Below are 23,123 nucleotides of genomic sequence, written 5' to 3'. Positions count from 1 at the left end.
CGCCTCCACCGGGCCGTGTCCACTTTAAACCCCCTTTCAGAGGAAATCTTGGAACCACCTGCTGCGTTTCCAGCAACCCTGCCTTGGCTGGTTCAGCTCTGAGCTCCCGTGGCTGCTGCCAGAGGAGCCGGGATGTGGAGCAGGGATGAGCTCAGCGGTCCCCAAGGGGGATGTTGGGACTGGTGGGGATGTCAAGAGCCCTGGAATCCCCATTCCTACCGTGGGTCACCAAGGTGGCTGGGACAGGAGGAGCTGGGATTAGAGGTGGTGGGAAAGGGATCATTTTCAACGTGGTTTTGGAATGGAGGGGTTTGGAGTGCGCTTTCAGGTTTTGTTTGCTTTGGGCAAGAGCCCAACATGCTCTGGGGCAAGTGCTGCAGAGCTGAGGCTCAGCTCAGCTCCCTCCATCCCTCCATCATCCCTCTGTCCCTCCCTCCCCCCATGGTGACTTGGGAAATGGGACCCCACAGCCCTGCCATGGGGGGATCAGCCCTGTGACCCCTTTGGAGGCAGCAGGAGGATGCTCTCAGTGCTCTCTGGCTTTGGATGAGTTTTTGGAGGCTCTGGGTGCCAGGGTGGCACTGTTCCTCTGGGAGAGTTGTATCAGCCCCCCCTGGAGCAGGAACCTGCAGGAGATGGGCACTGGTGAGTGGGAATGCCAAACACCTGGGGGTGTGGAGGGATATGGGAACCACCTGGCCCAGCCCCCCAGGCCCAGCCGAGGATGCAGTGGGTGGGGGTCAGGCCTGGAAAGCTGTGTGAGCCACGGCAGAGCCAGGAGCAGCCCCTGCCCGGCCACGGCGTGGTGGGGACCAGCCCATTGTGGCACCCCGGGGTCAGGCTGTGCCTTGGGCTGGGCTTGGCAATCCTGAAATGGAGAGAGGAGGAGCATCGGGATCCCCTGGGAGCTGAAAGGTGCAGGGGAGGAGGAGCAGGGCTGGGCTCAGCTCTTGGGTGGGGGATCTGCAGGAGCCAGTTCCAGTGGGGATGAAGGCAGTCTTGCCCCAGTCACCCATGGAGTGAGGAGCTGTGGGCCCTTTGGGGTGCTGCGGGTGCAAGACAAGGCAGGGCCTTTGCTGGGCTCTCAAGGTACTGTATGTCCCTGTTCCCTCTGGGTCTGTGTCCAGCTTGCCTGTGCAGAGACCCCAGGCACGTATCCCTGGTGCCTGATGCAAAGGGGCCAGACCCATGCTGGAGTACAGGCTTTATTCCAACTAGCACTGAGACCCCCACGCAGCCGTGCCAGCCATGGGGGTGATCCCATCCTTCCTGGGAGCCCCCATCCTTGGCAGGAGCCCACACTCCTGTCCTGTCCATACACACCCACAGTCTTAGTAGGATACAGAGAGTACAGGGGTAATTAGAAAAAGGGGCTGTGCCCACCCTGGTGTCCGTGGGCTGAGCCAGCTGGGCCCTGCCCGAAGCCCTCTTTGGCCTCTGAGGTGGCCTCCATCACCTGGGGTGGGTTTGGTCCCTCCGAGGTCCTGCCCGGGCTCACCCGGTGCTGGAATCCTGCAGGTGAGGGACTGCCAGGGCTGCAGGGGTGAGGAGGTGGGGGCTGCTCTGGTCCCTCAGGGCTGGGGGGACAAATGCCCAAGGGAAGAGGTGCTTGGGCAGCAGTGATGGAGCTCCTGGTCCCGTGCAGCCTGGCTGGGGCACCGCATTGCCCAGTGCCACGTGCCGGGTGTGGTGCTGGGGCTGGTGATTGCTCCGCTGTCACGGTCCCGCCCTTTGCCCTCCCCGAGCCCATCACTGGCGTGGCCCCAGGTTTCTGATCTGCCCAAATCGAAACTCCATCGCTCCTTTCCCCGAAGGCCGAGCCCTGGGGGTGCCAGCCCTGTGTCCCCTGTGCCCCTGCTCACCCCGGCTGCTGCCCCAGCACCTCCAGCCCAGGGTCCCTGGCACCCACAGCCCAGCTGGGGCTGCCCCTGCCTGAGGTGGGGTCACACTCATGGAGGGCCACCCCATCACAGGGACACTGTGTCTTGCCATGTCTTGCCAGGGTGGACGTGGCCCTGGTGCCCCTCCTGCTGCAGGGAGCCCCTGGGAGGTGATGTGCCACCAGGGCTGGGGTATCTCCCATCGTGCATGTCCCCTGTAGGTCCCTGGGGACCTTTCCAGGCTCTCAGGCTTCCTGCCACCTGGATGGTGGCCCCAAGCACAGCAGGTCCCTGCGGGGAGCCTTCCCTTGTGCCCTCTCTGTCTTGTCCCTCACCGCAAAGGACAAGGCACACCGGGAAGGACCCTGTGTCACCCCCTGGCCATTGGGGCCACGCGGGAGCACCAGCGGGCAGGTGGGAGCAGAGGGGGTGTCACAGGTCGAGCCGGAAGGCCCCGAAGTAACTGGCGGCTGCGTCGTTGTAGTCGATGGCCAAGGAGGACACGGAGACGAAGAGCTCGTCGCCGGCCTTGAGCTCGAAGAGCCCGCCCTGGTAGAGCGCGTGCAGCCCGTAGTCCGCCTCGGGCGCCCAGCACTTGGTGCCCACGCCCTTGAGCAGCAGGATGGGCTGGCTGCGGGAGGGCTGCCACTGGATGCACTGCACGAGCTGCGGGCCCGAGTCCTGGGCGCCGGCGCTGCGGTAGCGGAAGTAGATCTGGGAGTACACGTAGTACTTGCCCGGCTGCTCGACCCGCAGCCGCCCGTCGCGGTAGGTGATGTTCTGCAGGTGGGAGTGCAGGGTGCTGTGCTCCCAGCGCGTGATGGCGTGGCGGCACGACTGCGACAGGTTCCCGAAGCGCTCCGAGACTCCTGGGGGAAGGGAGGGGTCACCGAGGGGAGAGACCTGGCAGGTTCAGGGGAAGGGGAGGGGGTGGCTCGAACTCTCTCCCAGTCTGGAGGAGTGGAGAAGATGGCTTTGGACTCGTCCCCATCTGCCACCCAACACCTCCTCCCATGCTGGTCCTTTGCCCTTTGGGAGAGGTTTCTCCCTTGTTCCCACCTCCGAGACCACTCAGTGCCCAGTGGGGCTCCCCATTTCCCTGTCCTGGTCCCCTGCCCTTCTGGGGAGTTGTCTCCCCTGTTCCCATCTTGGAAACCCACTGGAGCACACCGGGACCCCCTGACTCACCATCCTGGCTCAGGCTCTGCGGGCGGAGGGTGAGATGTGCAGAGGGCTTCCTGGCTGTTTTGGGAGGAACCTGCCCCTCTGAGGTGTTCAAGTAGCTCTGCCGGGCCTCTGTGGGAAAGGGACAGTCAGCTGTAGAGGACCAGGCGTGGGGACACCCAGCCCTGTGCCAGCAGGGCAGGGAAATGCCCCACTGACCCATCAGAGAAGAAGGTTATTCGGGGTCTTGTCAATCATTATCTAGTGTGTCTGAGCTGTCCCATGGCCCTGCTTCCCTGACTCCAGACAGATGGACATGGCTGTCCCTCCAGCCCATTCCTGGGATGTGTGCCCTTCACCACCCAGTGGAACAATCCTGATTCTCCCCTCTCCTGCCCAGCTCACAGCACCAGAGCCAGGGCTGGAGCCCATCAGCCCCCCACCCTGCTGACATCCCAGTGCATGCACGTGGATCCCAGCTCTGGCTGCCTCCCTGGAGCTGGGCCAGGACAGACTCACCCTTCACTGCGCTCCTGCGGAGGATGTTCTCTGTCACCTGGGCCACAGAGAGGAGAATGTCCCACGGTCAAAGGTGAAGCAGGGGTTCCCCACATCCCAGCTCCTCCTCCAAGCCCCTATCACCCTGTTTGTCACACTGTCCCTGTGCCCCACCACCTCCTTGCTGTGGAGGGCCTGAGTCCAGCCCCCTCCTCAGACCATCCTTGCCATTCCCCCCCTCCCAGCCCTGCAGTGAGGCAGATGGGCAAGCTGAGGCAGGGGGGTAGCCAGGAGCTCTCCCATCCTCCCCTGGTCCCAGGGCTCACCGTGGCCACGTAGGCTTTGATGGTGCTGGCCAGCTTGATACAGGTCTGGCTGCTGCTCAGCTCCTCCAGGCTGGAGCCCTCGGCCTGCTGATTGAGCATCTGCAGACACCGCAGCTCCTCCGCACTCCCCGGAGCCTGGGATTTCAGCTGGGATGGAAACAAACCGGGATGTCAAACTGGGATGGATGGGGGTAACAGTAGGGGATCCCTGTGGGGTGTGGACGCAGGATGGCCACCTTCATCCTGGCTCCTCCAGCATCAGGGGGGCTCAGAGAACAACCCTGAGCTGCCCCAGTCCCAGAGCTGGCGGTGGGACCGACGGCACCACCGGGATGCAAACCCAGCTGTGTCTCCTGTGTGGGATGGAGGGGGCAGTAGGAGGCTGGGTGGATCCGAGTTCAGTCAAAGTTCTGTTTTTTTGTGGATTGGACATGCTAAATCTCATCTTGTCCTCCCATGATCCCTTGCAGAAGCCCATCCCAGTGCTTCTGGAAGCACTCCAGCCCCTTTCACGGAGTTCCAGCTCCAAGCGGGAGGAGGAGGAGGAGGCAGGACTCAAGGACTCTCACAAGGCACAGAGCACCAAGTAAATAACCCAAAATTCCCATTATCCATCTCCTTTCTCTCTCCCTCCCACCCCTGGGGAAAATGAGGCTTCTCCAGCTCCAGGAGGTGCTCAGTGCTCTGGGGCAGGAGCTGCCTCACCAGCCTTGGCTCTGTGGATTCCGGGAAGCACGAGCTGCTGCAGGAGGCTGGACGTGCCTGGGCAGCCAGGGCCACGCTCCTCCTGCTTCCCGACCCGGGCTGGGATTGCAAAACAAGCTCTGGCACAGCTCGGCTCTTCCAGCTGCCGAGCTGGGATCCTGAGCAGTGCCAGGGCAGCTCAGGCAGGTCTTGGGCACTTCCCTGTCCTGGCTTATGGTTTGGGATGGGAAGCCTTCCCTTCCCCAGCTGTCCCAGGGCTGTCCCGGCTCCACTCTGGCCGTGGTGTGGCTGTGGTGACCATCACACCTGGTGGCCACCCTACCTATTGGCTACCCTACCTATGCCACCTGGGTGGTTCCCAGGACAGAGCTGGGAGGCCTTGGGTGGCCATGTCGTCACCTGGGGCTTGGCCACCTCCAGCACCCCACATGTTCCCCATGTCCTGGCTTGCTCTGAACACCCCCAGACCCCTGTACTCCACAGCTGTGGGTACTCACTGCCTCACACCAGGATGTGCTCACCTTTGGGATCTACATCCCATCTACATGTGGATATACCTCTATATCAACAGAACATTGGGATCAATACAGCCTCTAGATCTGCAGAATATTGGGATCAGGATAGCCTCTCTATCAGCAGAATATGGGGATAAATACAGACTCTAAATCCATAGAATATTGGGATCAATACAACCTCTAGATCTGCAGGATACTGAGATCAATACAGCCTCTAGATCCACAGGATACTGGGATCAATACAGACTCTGTATCTGCAGGACAGCCACGTGGTGTCAGATTGAAGGGATTAGGGTTCCTTTCTGCGCTCTTGTGCCCTGGCTGGACCTGCCAGGGGGGCACAATTCCCTACGGATGGGCTGCAGGTGACCCCGGAGGGTGTTCCCTGCACACACCTGGCCGCCCAGGTGGGGGCCGGGTGGTGCCAAGACAGTGAATCCCGAGGGATGGGGCTGTTCCCGCGGCATCCCCGCGGTGGGTGCGTGTTCGGGCAGGGCACACCCGTGCGGCTCCCCCGGGCTGCCCGGAGCGCTGACTATGGAGTGTTCCCGCGGAACCGGGGTCAGCCCGGCCCGGGAAGGTGTTGGAGCGAGTCCAGAGGAGGCCACGGAGATGCTCCGAGGGCTGGAGCCCCTCTGCTCTGGAGCCAGGCTGGGTGAGCTGGGGAGGTTCAACCTGGAGATGAGAAGGCTCCGGGGAGACCTGAGAGCCCCTTCCAGGACCTAAAGGGGCTCCAGGAGTCTGACTCCCTGTTCCCAGCACAGATCCCAGGAGGGATCCAGTGACTGGCCGCTAAAATCAGCCCCAGTCGATCCATTTCCACGGTTTCCCCCTCCCTTCAGCTCTTCCCTGGGGCTCTGTCTCCCTCATTCGCCCTCTCTCTCCACCGCCTTTCATGTGGCGCCTTTCATGTAAATCCCTCACAGCGGGACCACACGTGACTCGGGGATGGAAACAAAGCCTAAAGGAGGGCTGGAGCCCCCTCCAAAGGATGCTCCAGACAGGCTGTTTATTCCTCCTGCATCCGTGGGCAGGGCTTTTCCCCTTTCCCCGTCTCCGGTGTGGTTTGTGGAATGTCTGGCACTGCAGGACTCGATTGTTGCTGGACCCTCAGGGATGAGGGTGCCCTCCATGGCAGCCCCGAGTTTCCCTCTCCCCGTGGATCTCTGGTCTGGTGTTTCCCTTACATTGCTTGGGGGTTGTTGTGGGTTGGAATCAGCGGCTGGCGGGAGCTGGGGGAGCTGTTGGCAGGATCATGGCCAAGTTTGGGAGTGGTTTGGCCCGAGTGACCCCACGGGAGATGGGAATGGCGGGATCTCAGCACTGTTGTTGGGATTGTACAGGAGCAAGAGCAGAAGAGCTGCTGGAATGGGGAGGTGGTGCTGGAATGGGGGGTTCCAGCATTTCAAGAAGTGGGCGAGGAGGATTTGGGGTCCTGAAGTGTGGAAGAGTTGGGAATGGGGGAAGATGAAGCAGGAACCAGAGGTCGGTGGGGCCTGGAGCCCAAGGAAATCCCCCTACATCCCCCTTTGGGGTTGGAGACTCTGATGGGATCCCAGGGCAAGGCCCCCCTCCCAGTGCGGACCGTGAGCTCCAGGCGGAGCCTAGGACAAAGGCGCCGTCCCTCCACATCTGGATCCGCGACAGAGTCCACCCCTCCGCCCTCGCCTCCACATCTGGATCTGCAGCTCCGGGCGGAGCTCAGGCAATGTTCTGTCCACCCCCATTCCACATCTGGATCCGCGGCTCCTGGGGGGCCCGGGGCAGCGCCCACCCCCCTCCCCCGCCGCCACATCTGGATCCTCGGCGGGGCAGCGCCGGTCTCTGCCGTGCCCGGCGGGCAGAGGCGCGGAGCGGGGAGCGGGCAGAGCCCTCCTGCAGCCACCGGAACTCCCTCCGGGTGGAGAAACCGCGCCGCCGGTCCCGGCCCCCCCCCGGGAAAACGGGACGGGGCGTCGCGGGGCAAAGCTCACCTTGGAGATGGCCATGGTGAAGTAGACGAAGAGGACGGTGGTGGAGGCGATCTGCACTGCCAGGATGGCCATGACAGCCACGCTGCCCCACAGGGGACCGCACCGCCGCCGCCGCTGCCCCCGCACCGCACCGGGGCCTCCGTCCGGACCGGGAGCGGGGCCGGGACCGGGACCCTCCGCCAGCATGGGCGCCTCCGAGCCGCCGCTGTCGGAGCGCAGGTAGTGCCCGGCGCTGGGCGGGTGGGGGGCCATGGCCCGGTCCCGCTGTCCCGGTCCCGCTGTCCCGGTCCCGCTGTCCCGGGCACCGAACGGCGGCGGCGGCAGCGACAGGCGGGGGGCGGGGCCGATGGGCGGGGGGCGTGTCTGGGGGCGGGGCCTGAGGCAGGAGGGGCGGGACCTCCGCGGGGACCGAGCGGTGACACCGGGACCGACGGTGACACCGAGACTGACGGTGACACCGAGACTGAGCAGTGACGCGGGGACCGACGGTGGCCCCGGGGCTGCGGCTCAGGGGGCAGCGGGGCCCGGGGAACAGGGTGAGGCCGTGGAAAGAGTGACTCTGGGCCCTTTTCTATCTCCTTCCCCGAGCACTCCAGGCTATGGTTGTGGCAGCAGATGCTCTTGGTGGCCCCTGGGCGCCCCTGACTCCATGCATGGCCCTGTGACCTGCCCTAATGACCTCCCAGATGCGGGAAAGGGAGTAATTAGTCGCTTTATCAGCTTGTATTGCTGTTGTAAAAGCCTTTGGCCAGGTTGTACAAATGCCTGTGGATCATGGATCTAATCAGTTGTTGGACCTGTGTTTCCAGTGCCTCTGAATATCTCCAGTGGGCTGTGATGGGCAAAGGCAGAGGATGGGCAGGAGGCTGGTGATTTTCTTGGTGTGTTCTGGATAGCAGAAAGGTTTTGCCTCTTGCTCTTTAAACAAAAAAGCCACAGTGCTGTAGTTTGGGGCCTGCACTCCCCTGTTCCCCATCCCCTGTTGAGCTGCACTGGAACCTTGCTCAGATCAAAGCTGCAGGAGCAGGGAGGAGAAGGGAGGACCCAATGTCTCCTCCAGGAGACATGGAGAGGGATGCTGGAGGGCTGAGGACTGATTTATTACCAGCCAAAGCCTCTCAGCTGGGGCTGCTTGCTGGCCTCTCACAACTACCACCTCTCTTTTCCAGCAGGAAGGGGCTGATGGACTCCTTGGGGAAATCCTGCCCGTTCCACCTCATGTTGCTTCACTCTGGATGCTCCTGAGACCAGGGGATCTTCCACCCCAAAGTCTCTGCCAAGCCCATGAGTGTTTTTCCCCCCTTCTCTGCCAGCTCAGTGTGTACCCGGTGCCCAGAGCTCGTTGCTGCTCTGTTGTGGCACCATCCCTGCCCTGGCAAGGAGCTGCTTCCCCAGGTGAGATGCCTTCCATGGAATTTGGGGAGGAAACTGAGTTTGGGGGGAAATGAAATTCTGTCTGAACAATGCGATGACAAATAAACCCTCCAGGTTGTTCTCATGAAAAAGGCTCAGGACCTGCAGAATTGGGTGAAGAGGGAAGAGCTGGAAAAGGCCCATCTGGGAAACAAACTACTTTCCAACCTGGTCTGGAGGAAGGTGTCCCTGCCCATGGCAGGGTGTTGGAACCAGATGAGCTTTAGGATTCTTTCCAACCCAAACTGTTCCATGGTTCTGTGGTTTGCAGTGTGGGACGTGGATGTATGTTCTAAAGCAACTTGGGACTGCTGATCCCTGTGCTGCTCCATCAGACGGGGCAGGGGCACAGCTGGGCTCTGCCAAAGAGAAGAGGGAAGCCAGGAGCGACCAGAACCTGGAGCTTGGAGCTGCTCTCCAGGCCTTGGAGAAGGGAGATTTGTCTGTGAGCCAGGGCAGGACCAGAACTGGAACTGTGCAGAGAAAACTGGGTGGGAGCCAGGGAAAAAAAATGCCTCGGTCCTGGCTGAGGAGTTGTTTTTCATTTCTCATGTTTCCTGGTCCTGCACTGGGAGAGCTGGGTCAGTGGAGCCTGGAAATCTGTTTCCTCAGTGCTCCGTGGTGCAGAGCAAGTGCAGGGGAGCGGGAGAGGGGTTTGTTGGAATCTCCCAGTGGCATCAATGAGGGGCTGGGACGGGGGAAACCCAGCAGGGGATACCTGCATGGAGATGGGAATTGTATCTCTGGGATTTCCCAGCCTGTCCCTTGGACTCGCTTCAGTTTGCTTCAGGCAGGAGGGTAGAATGTGCCATTTACGTTATTTTCCATGTTTTATGGAATGTCTGTGGGTTGGCCAAGGCTGGACCCCCCTGAGCTGGGTCACTGTAAGACATCCCTCCCTGGGGAAGCCCCAGAGCCAGGTCTCAGCTCCCCGTGGCTGCTCCTTTAAGCAAAGCCCAGCCTGGCACTGGCTCCAGCAGCTGAGGATTCCAAACGTGTTGGCCACACGACCCTGATCCTCTGTCAGGAAACAGCAGCCCCTGGGACGTGGAGTCATCGTGTGCGGCTCAGGAGCTGCTGTAACCTCCCTGGAATGTGCCCTCAGATGTTTGTCTTTCGATTTGAATCGATCAGTTCCTGTGCTGAAGTGTTTTTTCGGGGAAAAACCTCTTCCCCATCACACCCTACCTCCAACAGGAAGGTCAGTGGATCCAGCTGATGCACAGGATCAACTCACCCTCTGGAGCAGTGAAGCACCCACTGGGAACCCTGCCCTGGGCTCAGCCCTGCCCTGCCCTCTCCTGGTGCCAGGGACCAGCCTTGCTCCCATATCCAGCTTTATTCCAAGGCCCAGCTTCCCCCTCTCCTGTATAGGCTCTCAGAGGGCCTTAGTTCCATGGAATCAGAATCCCAGAATGCTTTGGGTTGGAAGGGACCTTAAAGTTCACCTCGATCCACCCCCTGCCACGGACAGGGACACCTTCCACTGTCCCAGGTTGCTCCAAGCCCTGTCCAACCTTGCATTGAACAATTCCAGGGATGGGACAGCCACAGCTTCTCTGGGCAACCTGTGCCAGGGCCTCCCCACCCTCACAGGGAATTTTTTCCCAATATCCCATCTAATCCTGCCCTCTGACAGTGGGAAGCCATTCCTCCTTGTCCCATCACTCCAGCCCCTTGTCCAAAGTCCCTCTCCAGCTCTTGTGTGAGGGCAGAGACCCTCTGCCTTGTCTCCCAGGAATCTGGAGCTATGTGGAGGCTGGGGAGGCTGATTTCAGCGAAACTATGCTTGGGGCTGACTCAGAGCCTTCCACTGCAGGTTTCCTGCTGGCTCAGCACTTTTCCATCCCCTCCTCCCTCCCCCTCCCCAGAATTCTCTCTCCAGCTCCTTGTGAAGACGCTGAAGTCCATTCACTGCCTGTGGAGCTGAGAGAGGCCCCTTGACCTTCTTGGGGAAGCTCACAGGGTGGAGGGGGAGGGTGTGTGTTCCCTGCCTGCCTCTGTCTTACAGAAACACTGTTTTGGGGTGAACCTTGCACATTTTGGGTTCATGCACACCTGGCTTTGGCTGCGCAGTGTGGAGAGGCAGCAAGTTTTGGCCCCTATCTCTCAGCCTTTGGGCTCCTACAGGGAGGAATCAGCCTTGAGGATCCAGCCTCTTTCCCCCAAACCCTGGCAGCACCCCCAGCCCTTCCCTGAGTCTCTCCCCACCTGGGGCTGGGGCCAGGTTTTGCTTGTCCCTGATGTTGTGGGGAGGGTGGAGGCCTTCCCTGCTTGGTGGCAGCAGGACATGTCCAGAGCTGCTGCAGCCCCACACATGGCAGGCCCCAAAGGGGACAGGATGGGTTGGCTTGGATGGGCACAGGCTGGTGCTCACAGCCCTGGCTCACCTCAGGCTGGGAGTGGGACCTGGAGATTGGGAGCCAAGGGAGGGAAGGGAGGAGCAGGGACGTTCCATGGTGATCCAGGGCTGCTCCTGTGCTGCTTGTGGGAGTTTGGGTGGAGGAGCCCTGTGAAGCCCCAGACCAGCAAGGGATAGAGAGCCCTAATTGCTGACCCAGCAACACCCTCTGGAACATCCCAAGGTGGGTCAGCAGCTCCAGATGCCCTGGCCAGGACCATCCCCGGGCTCCAGCTGGGCATGACTTTCTGCTGCAGCTCCTTCCCTGGGTTGGGCTCCCTCATCCCAGCGCTTCAGCTCGCTTCTCGGACAGCTGATCTCCTCGCTCCCTCTAGTGGGATGGCTGCGTGGCTCCTGCCTGAGTCCGCGTTCCTCCTCTTGAGGTCCTTCTGGAGATCTCTGGCCATGCTGGGTCTGGTCCCTGCTCCATCCCCATCCCTGCAGCCACGCTCCCCTCGCTGGTCCTGGAGGGGTCACGGAGGGAGCAGAGACACCCACGAGACACCCCAAAAGCTTTGTGTGAGGCTTTTTCGGGTGTGGTGCCTCCGTCCTACCCCCAGCCCTGCTCTCCCTGATACCAGGAGGTGTGAATTCATCCTGTTCCCAGCTGCAGCCACATCAGATGTGTGTCCTCTCTCGCCTGCCCTGGGAGCACCCGACGCCACTGCTTCCATCCACATCGCTGATCCCACCACAGCATCTCCCCTCTGAGGGGGTGCAGGCTGCCAAGCCACCCTCCTCCAGGGGAAAATGTCCCTCTGGATAGGGTCCAAGGGGACCCAGAGGTGATGGATGTGGAGTTTGTTGTGTTTCTGAGGTTGCTGGGGGTCAGGAATAGGTGTCAGGAAGGGTGTCTGAGCCTGCCTTCAGCAGGAAGATCTCCTGCACCAGTTTGACTTGGCTGAGGTTTTTATGTCTGCATCTAATCTATATATCTGTATCTATCTATTTATGCCTATATTTCTTTTTATATCTATATCTAATCTATATTTATTTGTCTATGTATCTTGAGGGTTGGTTTCCCAGCCTCCAGCCCCCAAAAGCATCACGTAGGCTTTTCCTGCCACGAAACATCTGTTTGTGCCCTCCTCATCCTCCCAGGCTGCCCAAGTGATGGAAACCACCCAGGGAAGGAGAAGAACATCCTCTCCCTCCCCACCTGTTCCCCACGGAACATTCCGTGATGAACCTCCTGGGGGAGCAGCGGGATCTTTGTGTCCCAGCCGCGGTCTCATCTTTCCCACAGCCCTCCCTGGAGCTGAAGGACTGCTCCAGGAAATGATTAATTCCCAGTTTTTGTTGCTGTGGTGGGATCCTTTGCCCCGTGAAGGACTCCCGGGGGAAGGGGATGGGGTAAGGCCGTTCTCTTAGCGCCTCTCTGAAGGGATTTGGGGGTTTTGCACCGTGACAGGTAGAGCTGGGACAGGGGAGGGGGGGGCAGGAGAAGGCAGCGCCCAGGGCCTTGGGGGGCGTTCTGTGGGTTGGGTTTGGATGTCCTGGGGAGGGCAGAGGAGGGAAGGAGAAGAGAAAGAGAGGAAGGGAAGAGGAGGAGGAGGAGAGGAGGAAGAGAGGAAGACAGGAGCGGGAGATGAGGGGAGGGAGAAGAAGACAGGACGAGAAAGACAGGACGAGAAAGACAGGACGAGAAAGGAGAGAGAGACGAGGAGGACAGGAAAGAAGAGAGGAGGAGGGGAAGAAGGTAGGGAAAGGAGGGAAGGGGAGAGAAAGGGAAGAGGAGGAAGAATGAGGGAGGGGGGCGCGGATAGGGAAGACTAAAAGAGGAGAGGAGGAGAGTAGAGGAGGGGAGGAGGAGGAGTAGAAGGGGAGGAACCGCCCGGAACCGCCCGGTCCCGCCCCAACGGACCTGCCGGTGTCTCGTGGCGGAGCAGCCGCTCCACCGGTCCCGCAGATGTTCCCCTTCCCCCTCCTCCCCTTCCTCCGCCTCCTCCTCCTCCTCCTCGCCCCCGGCAGCGCGGCAGCCGGCCCGGGGATCACAGGCGAGTTTCTGTCCCGGCAGGAGCGGGGGGGGGAATACCCGGGACACCCCCCCCCCCCCCCGGGCCGCGTCCCGCGTGGGGGTCGGTCACGCTCCGGGGGTGCCCGTGGGTCTCACCCGGCGCGTTCTGGGGAGGCTTTGCTGAGTTGGGACGAGTTGGGGGCAGGCTCGGGGGGGACAGGCGGGCGGGGGTCCCTCCCGGCCCTGGGGGCGCGGGGGCTGCTCCTGGCGCCTGTGTTCAGGAGCCAAGGCGAGCCCAGGCTCGGGCGCGCCTCAATCCCCGAGAAAAGCTTTTAGAGGAAGGTCGGGGAGGGACTTGCGGCTTTTCTCGGCTCTCGGCGCGTTTTCCTGGCAGGGCCCCGCGGGCGGTGGCTGTGCCCGGGGGGTCTGTGCCCCTGCAGCGTGGGAGGAGCGTTTCGGTGTCGCTGCCTAAAGACTTGGGGGTGTTGGTGGGTGAGAAGCTCAACGGCCAAGGGGGCTGAATCCTCACAGCGTGGGCAGCAGGGCAGGGGGAGATTCTGCCCCTCTGCCCCCCCAGGTGAGACTCCACCTGCAGAGCTGCCTCCAGCTCTGGGAACAACATCAGGAGGATGTGGAGCTGTTGATGCGAGTCCAGAGGAGGTCACAGAGATGCTCCAAGTGCTGGAGCCCCTCTGCTCTGGAGCCAGGCTGGGAGAGCTGAGGGGTTCACCTGTAGAAGAGGAGGCTCCAGGGAGACCTGAGAGCCCCTTCCAGATCCTAAAAGGACTCCAAGAGAGCTGGAGAAGGACTTGGAACAAGGGCCTGGAGTGACAGGGCAAGAGGGAATGGCTTCTCCGTGAAGGCAGGTTCAGATGGGATATTGGGAAGAAGTTCCTCCCTGTGAGGCTGGTGAGGCCCTGGCAGAGGTTGCTTCCCAACACTCCCCATCCCTAGGAGTGTCTAAGGCCAAGCTGGTCAAGGCTTGGAGGAACCTGGTCTAGTGGAAAATGTCCCTGCCCATGGGACTGGATGATCTTTAAGGTCCCTTTCACACTGTTCCCTGATTCATGATTCTATAAATAATTCCCTCCTCAGCACCGCTGTTTGTGAGCAGCTGAGCCAGGAAGGGTTCCTGTGGCACCTCCCTCCTCCCAGGTGGATGAAGTGGGCTCTCTGTAGCCGTGGAGTCACTCCTGGTTTCTCTTCCAGCCCGCACACTCGCTCCGTGCTACTCGGCGGACCTCAGGCCGGCCTCGGGGCGCCTGGTCTCGGCCGTGGGCTGCACCGTGCTGCTCACCGTGCCACGGCTGCGGGTGGGCAGGCTGGTGTCCTGGGAGTACAGAGCTGGCACGGAGCAGGGAGTCATCCTCCGCTATGCCTTCGATCGGCCCCCCAGCACGTCTCGCCCCTACGAGAACCGCACGAGGTTCAACGAGACGAACCTCTCGCTGCAGATGGTGCTGCGGCGCGACGACGGGCGGCTGTACCGCCTCAGCTCCGAGGAGGAGGCCACAGACTGGTTCCAGCTGCTCGTTGTTGGTGAGTTATGCCATGGCCAACCCTCCTCCGTGGCCTGGCATCTGTGGAGCCACAGGTTTGCCCGTTGACAGTCCGCCTATCTCTCCTAGAACCGCTGTCTGAGCCAGAAATCGTGGGCAACTCGTCGGTGAAGGCGGGGGACGACACCAAACTGGTCTGCAACGTCCTGAAAGGGAAGGCAGACTTGTACTGGTGGAAGAAAAACGGGAAGCTGCTGCTGGGAAGTGAGCACATCCAGTTTGAGGACAACACCACACTCTGCATCGTCAGGGCGTCGATGAGGGACAGCGGGTACTACGCGTGCGTGGTGCGCAACGCCGTGAGCCAGAACGAGACCTCCTTCCTGCTCCAAGTCCACAGTGAGTGGGGGCTCCTCTCCCAGGCCCAGGGAAAGAAACTGGGGGGGGAAAACAGCCCCCAAAGAGGGATCCTCCCTCTCTCCTGCTGCCCCAGCCCCCCTGTGCCTCGTGGGCAGGTTCTTGCTTGGAGGGTGGGGGGCTGAACATCCTGTGGTGCGGAGGATGAGGGTTCTCCCCTTTGCAGACTCGGCGAACGTGGTGCTGCCCGTGGTCCTGGCGTGTGTGGTGGTCGGCTGCCTCGCAGGTGGGTGCTGGGGAGGAGCTGGTGGGTGCTGGGCTGGCTCTTTACCCTGCCTGCTGCCTGGCTGGTGGGTGATGTGGCAGGTGCTGTGCACCAGGAGGGCACCGTGTGGCCTTGCCACCCTAAATCCTACAGGCAGGGGCTGGGCTTTGTCCCAGCTGTTGTTCCAAGCAGGGTGTCCCCACTCCGAGTCCCCTTTTGCCTCCCTTTGCCTCCCTCCTCCTGGGCACAAGAGGGAAGGTTGTCATGAAAACCCCTCCTGCACGTCCAGAACAGGCAGGAGGTTATATTTGACTGTCCTGATCTGGGCCAGCCTCCAAGAAAACCCCACGGTTGCCAGGGGAGGTCACACATCCCTTCTAGGGTGACAACCCTGAGCCCCCCACCGTGCTCTGCTGTGGTTTTCTGCCCTCAGAAGGGAAATGTGCTTCCAGTCTTGCTTTTCCTCCTTTTTTGGAGCTGGAGAGTGTGTCATCCCATCCTAACCCATCCCATCCCTAATCCCTGGCGAAGTGGGGATTTTAATTCTCAGATTTCCAACTGAGGGAAAAAAAAAAAACCAAACAAGAACCCCCTGCAAGCCTGGACCTGGATATGGTGGTTTGAATGGAGTGGGAGGTTCTCCCTGGGGGTTGTAGGTGCTTTTTGTTATTGCACAAACATTTCAGGTTTTTCCTGTGAAAAGCCTGTGGGCCCTGGGGAGGTGCTGGAAGAGCTCCTGGCTGTGCTCCTGCCCTGCTCATCCCATCACACTCCCTTTGTCCCTGCTCACACGTGGCCAGGGCTGGTGGCCGGTCCCCTCCCTGGCTGCTGATGGGACTGGGACATGTGGGGCACTGTGGGGTTGGGCAGGGGGGTCTCCCCCATACCCCAAACCCCAGCCCTGCATTGGGAAGGGCTGGTGGATGCTCCTGGGTTGAGGTTTCCCAGCTGGAGCACCATCTCCAGGGTGTTTAATGGAGATGGGGATGATGGGGCTTGGAGCAACTTGGTCTAGTGGAAGGCCCCTGCCCATAGCAGGGGTTTGGAACTGGATGGGCTTTAAGGTCCCTTCCAATCCAAACCATTCTGGGATGATGCTGATGGCTGCTTTTATCCCCAGGTATCTTCGTCTGGTGCAGGGAAATGGAGATGCCATTTTTGCTCTGTAGGTAAGATGCCTTCAGCCCCCTCCTAGGGGTGGCCCTGCTTCTCCAGCCAAAATTTACTCTCTACAAGCCCAAGTTTGTCCTTGGCTGGATCTGAGCAAGCTGGAGAAATGGGGGAGCTTGGAGTGCTATCCCAGCCTCTCCTGGTAAGAGGCAGGGGAGGGGCTGCTCTCCCCACTCTGTCCTCCTCTGTTTAATCCCCACTGGGATTTACTCTGAGGTTTATTCTGGAAATATTCTTGATTCCCAACCCCAGAGCCTGATGCTCCTGGTTATCTTAGCTCTGGAACACGCTCTTTAATGGGTGGGTTTTGGAATACTCCAGAGATTTCTGGGAAGCGAGCGAGTCTTGAAATGTTCTCAGAAATTGCTCAGTCTGTGTGACCACAAACACACTCAGGCTGTTAACTAGAGCTTCCTGGAGGGTAGTGGGTCCCTAAGGATGGAAAACCCATCCCACATTGCTGCTGGTTGAAAACAAGAGAGCTCTCAGGTGTCTTGTGCAGCCAGGTGGGTCCCAGGTAACTCCTCCCAGGGATAAATTGGCCAAGGCATCTCCTGGAGTTTGGAGCAGAGCGGAATTCCAGACCTTCTGGCACTACCACTGCCAGCATGGGACACCCTGAGCTGCTTGAGGCCTCAGAAGGGTCCAAGTGAGCAGCAGATGGAGGATCCATGCCCAGGACATGGCTCAGATGAGAACCTTTCCTCTCCTTGCAGGTAGAGCTGCCTCAGCTGTTCCCTCGCTGCCCTTCCCTGATGATGGATGTTGCTGGGAATACCGGGTGTTCCATCCAGTCCTAGCCTCTCCTGGGCTCACCTCTGAAGTGTTCAAGCTGCTGACACCCACAATTTTTTTGGAAAACACCGGCTTGGACTGTTTGTGTTGTCCTGCTCTTTCCCAGGGCCCCTCGTGCATCTCTGGGGGGAAGGTGGGCACAGCTGTGCCTGCTCCATCTCTCCATCCCTCTCCTGGCTTCCTCCAGAGGCCTGGATAGGCTTATGGCTCTGGAAAGAGCCACCATCCACACTGGGCAGATCCACAGTCCTGGGGATGCTGGGAAGTGCTGTGTTGGTGCCAGCCCTGCTGTGCCAGGGGCACTCTGTGGGCTTTCCACTCCATTTGTCCCTCAGAGGGAGGAAAAAGGGCAGGATTTTGCTGTGTGTGCATCCAGGAGGGGAGGGAGGCAGTGGAAGGTGGCAGGGAATGGGGGAACAGCAAAGGAGTTCAGTTCTCAAAAGCAAATCCCAAAGAAATCCCTGCTGCTGGATGATGTTGAGATGCTCCTGAGCCCATCTCTGTTCTCCTTGGGCTCTGGCAGGATCTGGGGACAGCCCTGAAGACATCCCCTCCTCTTCCCACCACGAGCCAACTGGGTTGGCTGTGTGTCAGTGCCAGCTTGTGCTTCCTGTTTGCTGCTCCAACAAGTGAGAGCAGCCTTGGCCAGGTCGGATGTGGCCAGGTCAGCCTTGCCTGTCCCCTCCTGTCCTGGAATGGGTGTTGGGTGTCCTGGTCACTTGTGGACCTCTCTGTGCCCTGAGACACTGGTTCAGGGGGGTGTTTCTGTGCTGGGGTCTTGCCTGAAGAACTGCAAGAGTTTTCCTGGCCAGGGCAGGGGAGTTTCCCTCTCCCCAGAGTTATCCTTTCTCAGAGAACAGAGCTTCTCCTGGGAGAGGCTCAAATCCCATCCCTGAGCTCTCCTACACCTCTTTCCATGGAGCAAAGTGGCAAACTGTGGGAGAGATCACTGGGATAGGCTCTCAGCCTGGGGTTTCTTGGAGCGATTCAAGGAAGCAAAAGAGTTTGTGTGGTTTGAGGTTCCAACCCTGTTGAAACCTGCTGCAGGGCAGGTTGTCTTGTTCCTTGTTGCACTTGCAGGTGTGAAATGCAGTCACACAGTTTTACAAAAAGCACTTTTCTAAGTGTTTCAGGGAGTTGTCTGCAAATAGTTTTGGAGACTTTGTGGTGTTTTTTTTATAGTGTCTGTTGCTGCTAATAAATGCGTGTACGCTATCCCAGTGGATATCCCTGTTATCACACGTCATCCCTGTGAGGTTTAGGGCTGGGAAATGCCCCCTCGGGGTATCTGGAGCCTGTGGTAGCAGTGGAATGTGCTCCCTGTGCTCCCCCATGTGGGTGTCAGCCCTTGGGGGTGAGTTGCAGCTGGTGGCAGACCAGGGAATGCTGGATTTATCCTGTTGTCCAGCTCTGCTGTGCTGGGAAGGGCATTTGCTGCTGCTGTGGGGTTCCCGTATCCCCACCCTTTCCCTCACCCAACCCCTGTGGCAGTGACAGCCTGAGGGACTCAGCTGGGGTTAAAAACAACCCAACAACTCTGCTTCAAATCCGGGTGAGGGTATTTTTAACCTGTCTGAGTTCCCTGAGTCATGGAGACCTGGCACGACCCAGGGAGGAGCCGCTTCCCAAGGAGCTCGGCTGGGGCTGCCCCAGGGCTAACCCGGGGAAGGGGGGATTTTTGGGGAGGTTTCACCTTTGGGGTTCATCTGGTGGCCTTTGGGATTGTGGTTAGCAGCTGTTTGTGGCCTGAAAAGCATGTCTGGGCTGTGGGAAACACCTCAGTGCATTGGAAAGAGCCCCTGGGAAAGGCTGAGTGTGAAGTGTATAAAGTGCTGAGTTTAAATGTGCCCTGGGTAAATAAATCCCTGTGTTTGTATCCTGGAGTGTGTCAGGTGTGCTGGGATGTACTTGGGGAAGAGACCTTGGCAGCATCCATCTCCTCCCATCCTTGTTTTGTGCCTTTGTGTCCTTTCTCCACCTTTACTACAGGGAAAGCCAGTGGGAGTTTCAGGTTACTACAGGATTACTCACAACTCACGTCTGTATTTCATGATCCCTCCGTGTGTGTCTGTGATTAATCACTTACACAAATACTTATATATAGGTGTTACTGGCAGTCTCACCAGTGGAGTGCTCATCCAACCACTCCAGGAGCCAGGCCAATTGTTGCTGGACAAAGTCTCCTGCAGGATGATGCATTTTGGAATCTGGAGTCAGGCCACCACCCCCGAGCAGGGTCGCAGCTCAGGTAGAGAAATTCCTGCAGGGAGAGGCTGGTCTTGGGTGGGAAGTGAGTGATTTTTGATACTGTAGTGATACGAGGGGGTGCAGGATATCACTCCTTGGAGCAGGTCTTTCTGTTTCACCCGGAACCCCCTCTCAGATAATCTGATTTCTTGTTTTTCTCGGACCCATTTCTGCTTTCCGGGGCCCTTTCTCTCATCCTCCAGCTGGAACAGCCAAGACCCTTTGCCGCTTCCTGCTTTTCCAAGCTGTTTTCTGCCTTTCTAAACTCAGTTTCCCTTTTCCAAACGATGACTGTTGTTGCTGTTTTTTGGTTTGGTGCTCCTCGGGGTGTCTGGGGCTGATCTCCAGCACCCAAGTGGCACTTCCCGGATGCATCCTCAGGGATGTGCTTGGTCCCCAGGCTGGCAGTGCCCTGGCTGCCAGACCCCTCATCATCCAGGCATCTCAGCAGGCATCTCCTGTCGGGTTTTTTCCTGTGGCAGCCTTCGTGGCTGTTCCATCAGCTGCTCACACAGCTGGCACGCATCGCTGGCACCAAGTCCTCGGAGCAGGTTTTTCCCGGGATGGGGCGTTGTGTGGCCGTGGACACCAGCAAAGGGCCACGGGGATGATCCAGGAGCTGAAGGAGCCCCTGTCGGAGGGGAGGATGGGAGAGCTGGGGGAGGCTCAGGAGTCTCATCAAGGGGGATAAATATCTGAAGGGGGTTGTAAAGGAGAGCGAGACAGAATTTTTACTGGTGCCACTGACAGACCAAGAGGCAGTGGGCACATTAATAAGGAAATTCACCCCACATACAAGAAAACTGCCTTACTGTGAGGGTGACTAGGAGATAACATGGATTGTCCAGGGAGCTTGTGGCATCTCTGTGCTTATCAGCATCCAAAAACCGCCTAGCCACAGTCCTGAGCAGCCACATGCCCTCAGCAGGTCTGCTCTAGTCTGAGAGATTAAATCAGCCACTGTTTTTTTTTTTTTTTTAACCTTAATGATATTACAGGAAGGCCGGGGACTGCTGACAAGGGCTCAGCAAACACAGAGTCAATAAATGAATCAAATTTACTGTTCCCAGGGCGACAGGGCAGAAGGCTCAGGGGTGTACAGACATGGCCCAGGGCCTCCAGGGAAGCTCCTTTCCATCCAGCATTAATCAGAGATTCTTATAGGAGGGAATCACAGGTGCCAGCAAGAAGCTGAACATGACATGGAACATCCTGAGGGTGTTTTGGAGGCCCTTGGGAAGTCTGAGAGTTAATTCATCCCTGACTCTCTCCGTTGCCCCATTTGCTCCGTGCAATTAGCAGTTGGCAATTAGCTGGTGCCAAGGCCATGCTGACCTCTGCGGCCTCTCGTGGTTTGACGTCCCTTAAAGCTGCCAGACTCTGCCCACTCAGAGATGAAGCTCCTGGTTGTGGTTCTCTTGTATCCTAATGGCCAAACCTGCCACAAGCCATCCCTTATCCAGGGCTGAAACCACGGAGTGCTCCGAGTCCAACCCCCTGCTCTTCATCTTGATGCCTATTTTTCTTAAGTCTCCATCTTAGCTCCTGATACTCGTTGCATTCTCCTCCTAAGGCAGGTTGTTTGGAGAGGGGAGCAGGGAAAGTGTAGAAAACAGGGTTTTCCCCCCGTTTTCTTGATCCAGGAGGCCCAGGAGCTGTGATTTTTCCTACGTGGGAGGGAGGGAAGTGGGGGGGCTGAGATGTGAATGTGATGGTGCCTGTCCAGGTGGGAAAATCTAAGGAGGGAGAGCAAAATAAATAAATAAATGAATAAATAAATAAATAAATAAATAAATAAATAAAGTGGATAGGGATCCAAATTCCTGCTGTCCATAAGGAGCAAGACATGCCCTGCCCTGACGTGTAGGCAGCACCCACATCCTGGCCCCCCCCAAACCTCACAGTGGGGGGACTGGTCCCCTGGAGATGCTGTCCCAGATTGAAGGGGACAGGCAGCAGAAGGGCCTGTGGATTTTGGGGGAGAGAACCCCCAAAACATGCCCTGAAATCACCTGCCCAGGGAGTGAAAAGCAACATGTGGATGGATGGGAAGGGAGGGGTGGATGCTTTGGGTTCCCCACAAGTGTTAAATAGAGACTCCTGCAGCTGTTGCCAAAAGTCCTTCTCTACTTCAGGCCTTGGTTTTATGGAGAAAGGGGAAAACGGGCATTTGGCCTCCTCTGGGCCTGTTTTATTCAAAAACAAAGGCAAAAATGGGTTAATTTCATCGACATTTATTGTGAATGTTGTAGAGGGTCTGAAACTCAGAGCCCTGATCCCACTGAACCTCGGGGAAGGCTGCGGTTGACTCAGCCAGGTGAGGAACACCCTGGAAGATCCCTGTCAGCTGGGCATGGTGTCCACAGTGCCAGCCTGAGTCATTTCGAAGGCCCTGGAAGGAGGAGCAGAGGGGACACGCTGGAGTCAGACTCTGGTGCATCCCCAGGGGCTCTGGTGTGTCCCTCTCCCTGCCCAGCCTCGCACAAGACCCTACCCTTGGCTGTGGGGGTGACACACTCATCCCTCTGCACCTCTGGGGAAAGAGAAGCTGGTCAGGAAGGTGTGATGGCCTGGGGGGCTTTCCAGGTTAAACCCAAACACACCCAAGGTATGGCTGAGACCCTGTGTGCTGGGGACAGAACTGCCAGGGGGCAGGGTGGGATGGGATATTGGGAAGGAATTCTCCCCTGGGAGGGTGGGGAGGTCCTGGCACAGGTTGCTCAGAGAAGCTGTGGCTGCCCCATCCCTGGAAGTGTCCAAGGCCAGGTTGGATGGGGCTTGGAGCAACCTGGGCTAGTGGAAGGTGTCCCTGCCCATGGCAGGGGGTGGGACTGGGTGATTTTTAAGGTCCCTTCCAACCCAAGTCATGCTTGGATTCTGTGAAACCAGGACTGCACCTTCCTTGGGGCCCAGGACTTAAACCAAGGCACAGGATAATTTCCATATCCCGCTCTTTTCACTTCAAGACAGTGACAAATTCACGTGGCAGATAGGAACAGAGGATCTACCTCGCCTTGTCCGTCCAAGAGACGTCAGGTTCCTCCAGCCTCCCTTGCGTTGTGTGATCTGCAAAAGGACAAATCCCAACCTCCAGGAAAACGTGTGAGAGGCACCATGGGCAAGGGGTGGGATACTGGATTTGGGGTGTGGGGACAGAGGGAGCCCAGCTCGCCTGGCAGGAGGCACTGGGAAGGGCTGGGAGGTGTTTGATGGAGCAGAGTTGGATGAAGAGATGGAGAAGAGAAGACTCACAGCAGAGGAAGATGGTGAGGAGCGGGAGGGCTGACACGGCCGCTGTGCTGAGCACCAGGGCGGTCACGTCCACGAAGGCAGCACATCCTTCTCCTGCCACCAGAGAAACCAGAGGTCAGGACAGGGCAGGAGGAAGGCAAGCTTCCACGGGCAAAACACACGCTCACACACACACACACACAAATGAAAAAGTAAAAATAGGCAGGGGGGTGTCGAAACTGGATTTTGCTGCTGCAAAGATTTCACTTCCCTGAAGCTCCCAGTTTGCTGGATTATTCTTTCCTTGGAGCAGGTCTGATTGCTGAGTCGAAGGGAGAGGGGGAATTACGTGAGTTGTAGCCTTGGGCTGGAGCATCCCCGCTCACCGTGGCGCTGGTAGATGTTCTTGATGAGGAAGGAGGCCATCACAGCCGCCGTGACCACAGCCCCCGGAGCAGCATAGCCCATCGTGCGCTGAGCTGCCGAGGGAGACGGGAGACAGGGATGGGATTGTGTGTCTGGATGTGGGGAGGGGGATCTGGCCTCGCCCCCAGGGTCTGGCGCAGGATCCACCAGCCCTGAGCCAGCACAGGAGTTTTCATTTTAAAAAAAATGAGGATGAGGTTTGAGGCAGAACCTCTCACCTGATTTGCTCTTCAGTTGGGTGAAAACCATGGGCTGGAAGATCACGGTGGAGGAGACCAGGAAGGTCAGCACGGTGCAGTAG

At 58.8% G+C, this 23,123-nt stretch overlaps 2 protein-coding genes across 2 annotated transcripts; one reads left to right on the top strand and one right to left on the bottom strand.

Moving 5' to 3' along the window:
- Nucleotides 1-1,940: 1,940 nt before the first annotated feature.
- LOC114062100 (tumor necrosis factor ligand superfamily member 10-like) lies at nucleotides 1,941-7,353 on the bottom strand. Its single transcript, XM_027893159.1, has 5 exons — nucleotides 7,062-7,353; nucleotides 3,869-4,015; nucleotides 3,564-3,600; nucleotides 3,069-3,176; nucleotides 1,941-2,749 (listed from the first exon to the last, which is right to left on the bottom strand). The coding sequence occupies exons 1-5, from the start codon at nucleotides 7,311-7,313 to the stop codon at nucleotides 2,313-2,315; spliced, it is 981 nt and encodes a 326-aa protein (XP_027748960.1). The 5' UTR covers nucleotides 7,314-7,353; the 3' UTR covers nucleotides 1,941-2,312.
- Nucleotides 7,354-12,747: 5,394 nt separating this feature from the next.
- LOC114062102 (contactin-4-like) lies at nucleotides 12,748-17,001 on the top strand. The gene is made up of 6 exons (XM_027893164.1): nucleotides 12,748-12,872; nucleotides 14,042-14,371; nucleotides 14,461-14,730; nucleotides 14,915-14,974; nucleotides 16,074-16,122; nucleotides 16,840-17,001. Exons 1-6 carry the CDS (start codon nucleotides 12,785-12,787, stop codon nucleotides 16,841-16,843), a joined length of 801 nt encoding a protein of 266 aa, XP_027748965.1. The 5' UTR covers nucleotides 12,748-12,784; the 3' UTR covers nucleotides 16,844-17,001.
- Nucleotides 17,002-23,123: the final 6,122 nt, after the last annotated feature.

The sequence above is a fragment of the Empidonax traillii genome, unplaced genomic scaffold (genome assembly GCF_003031625.1).
Source record: "Empidonax traillii isolate 1590-97213 ecotype Southwest subspecies unplaced genomic scaffold, ASM303162v1 scaffold383:size710549, whole genome shotgun sequence".
NCBI lineage: Eukaryota > Metazoa > Chordata > Aves > Passeriformes > Tyrannidae > Empidonax > Empidonax traillii.
The sequence above is the reverse complement of the archived record's forward strand: the minus strand, read 5'-3'. Positions and strand labels throughout refer to the sequence as shown.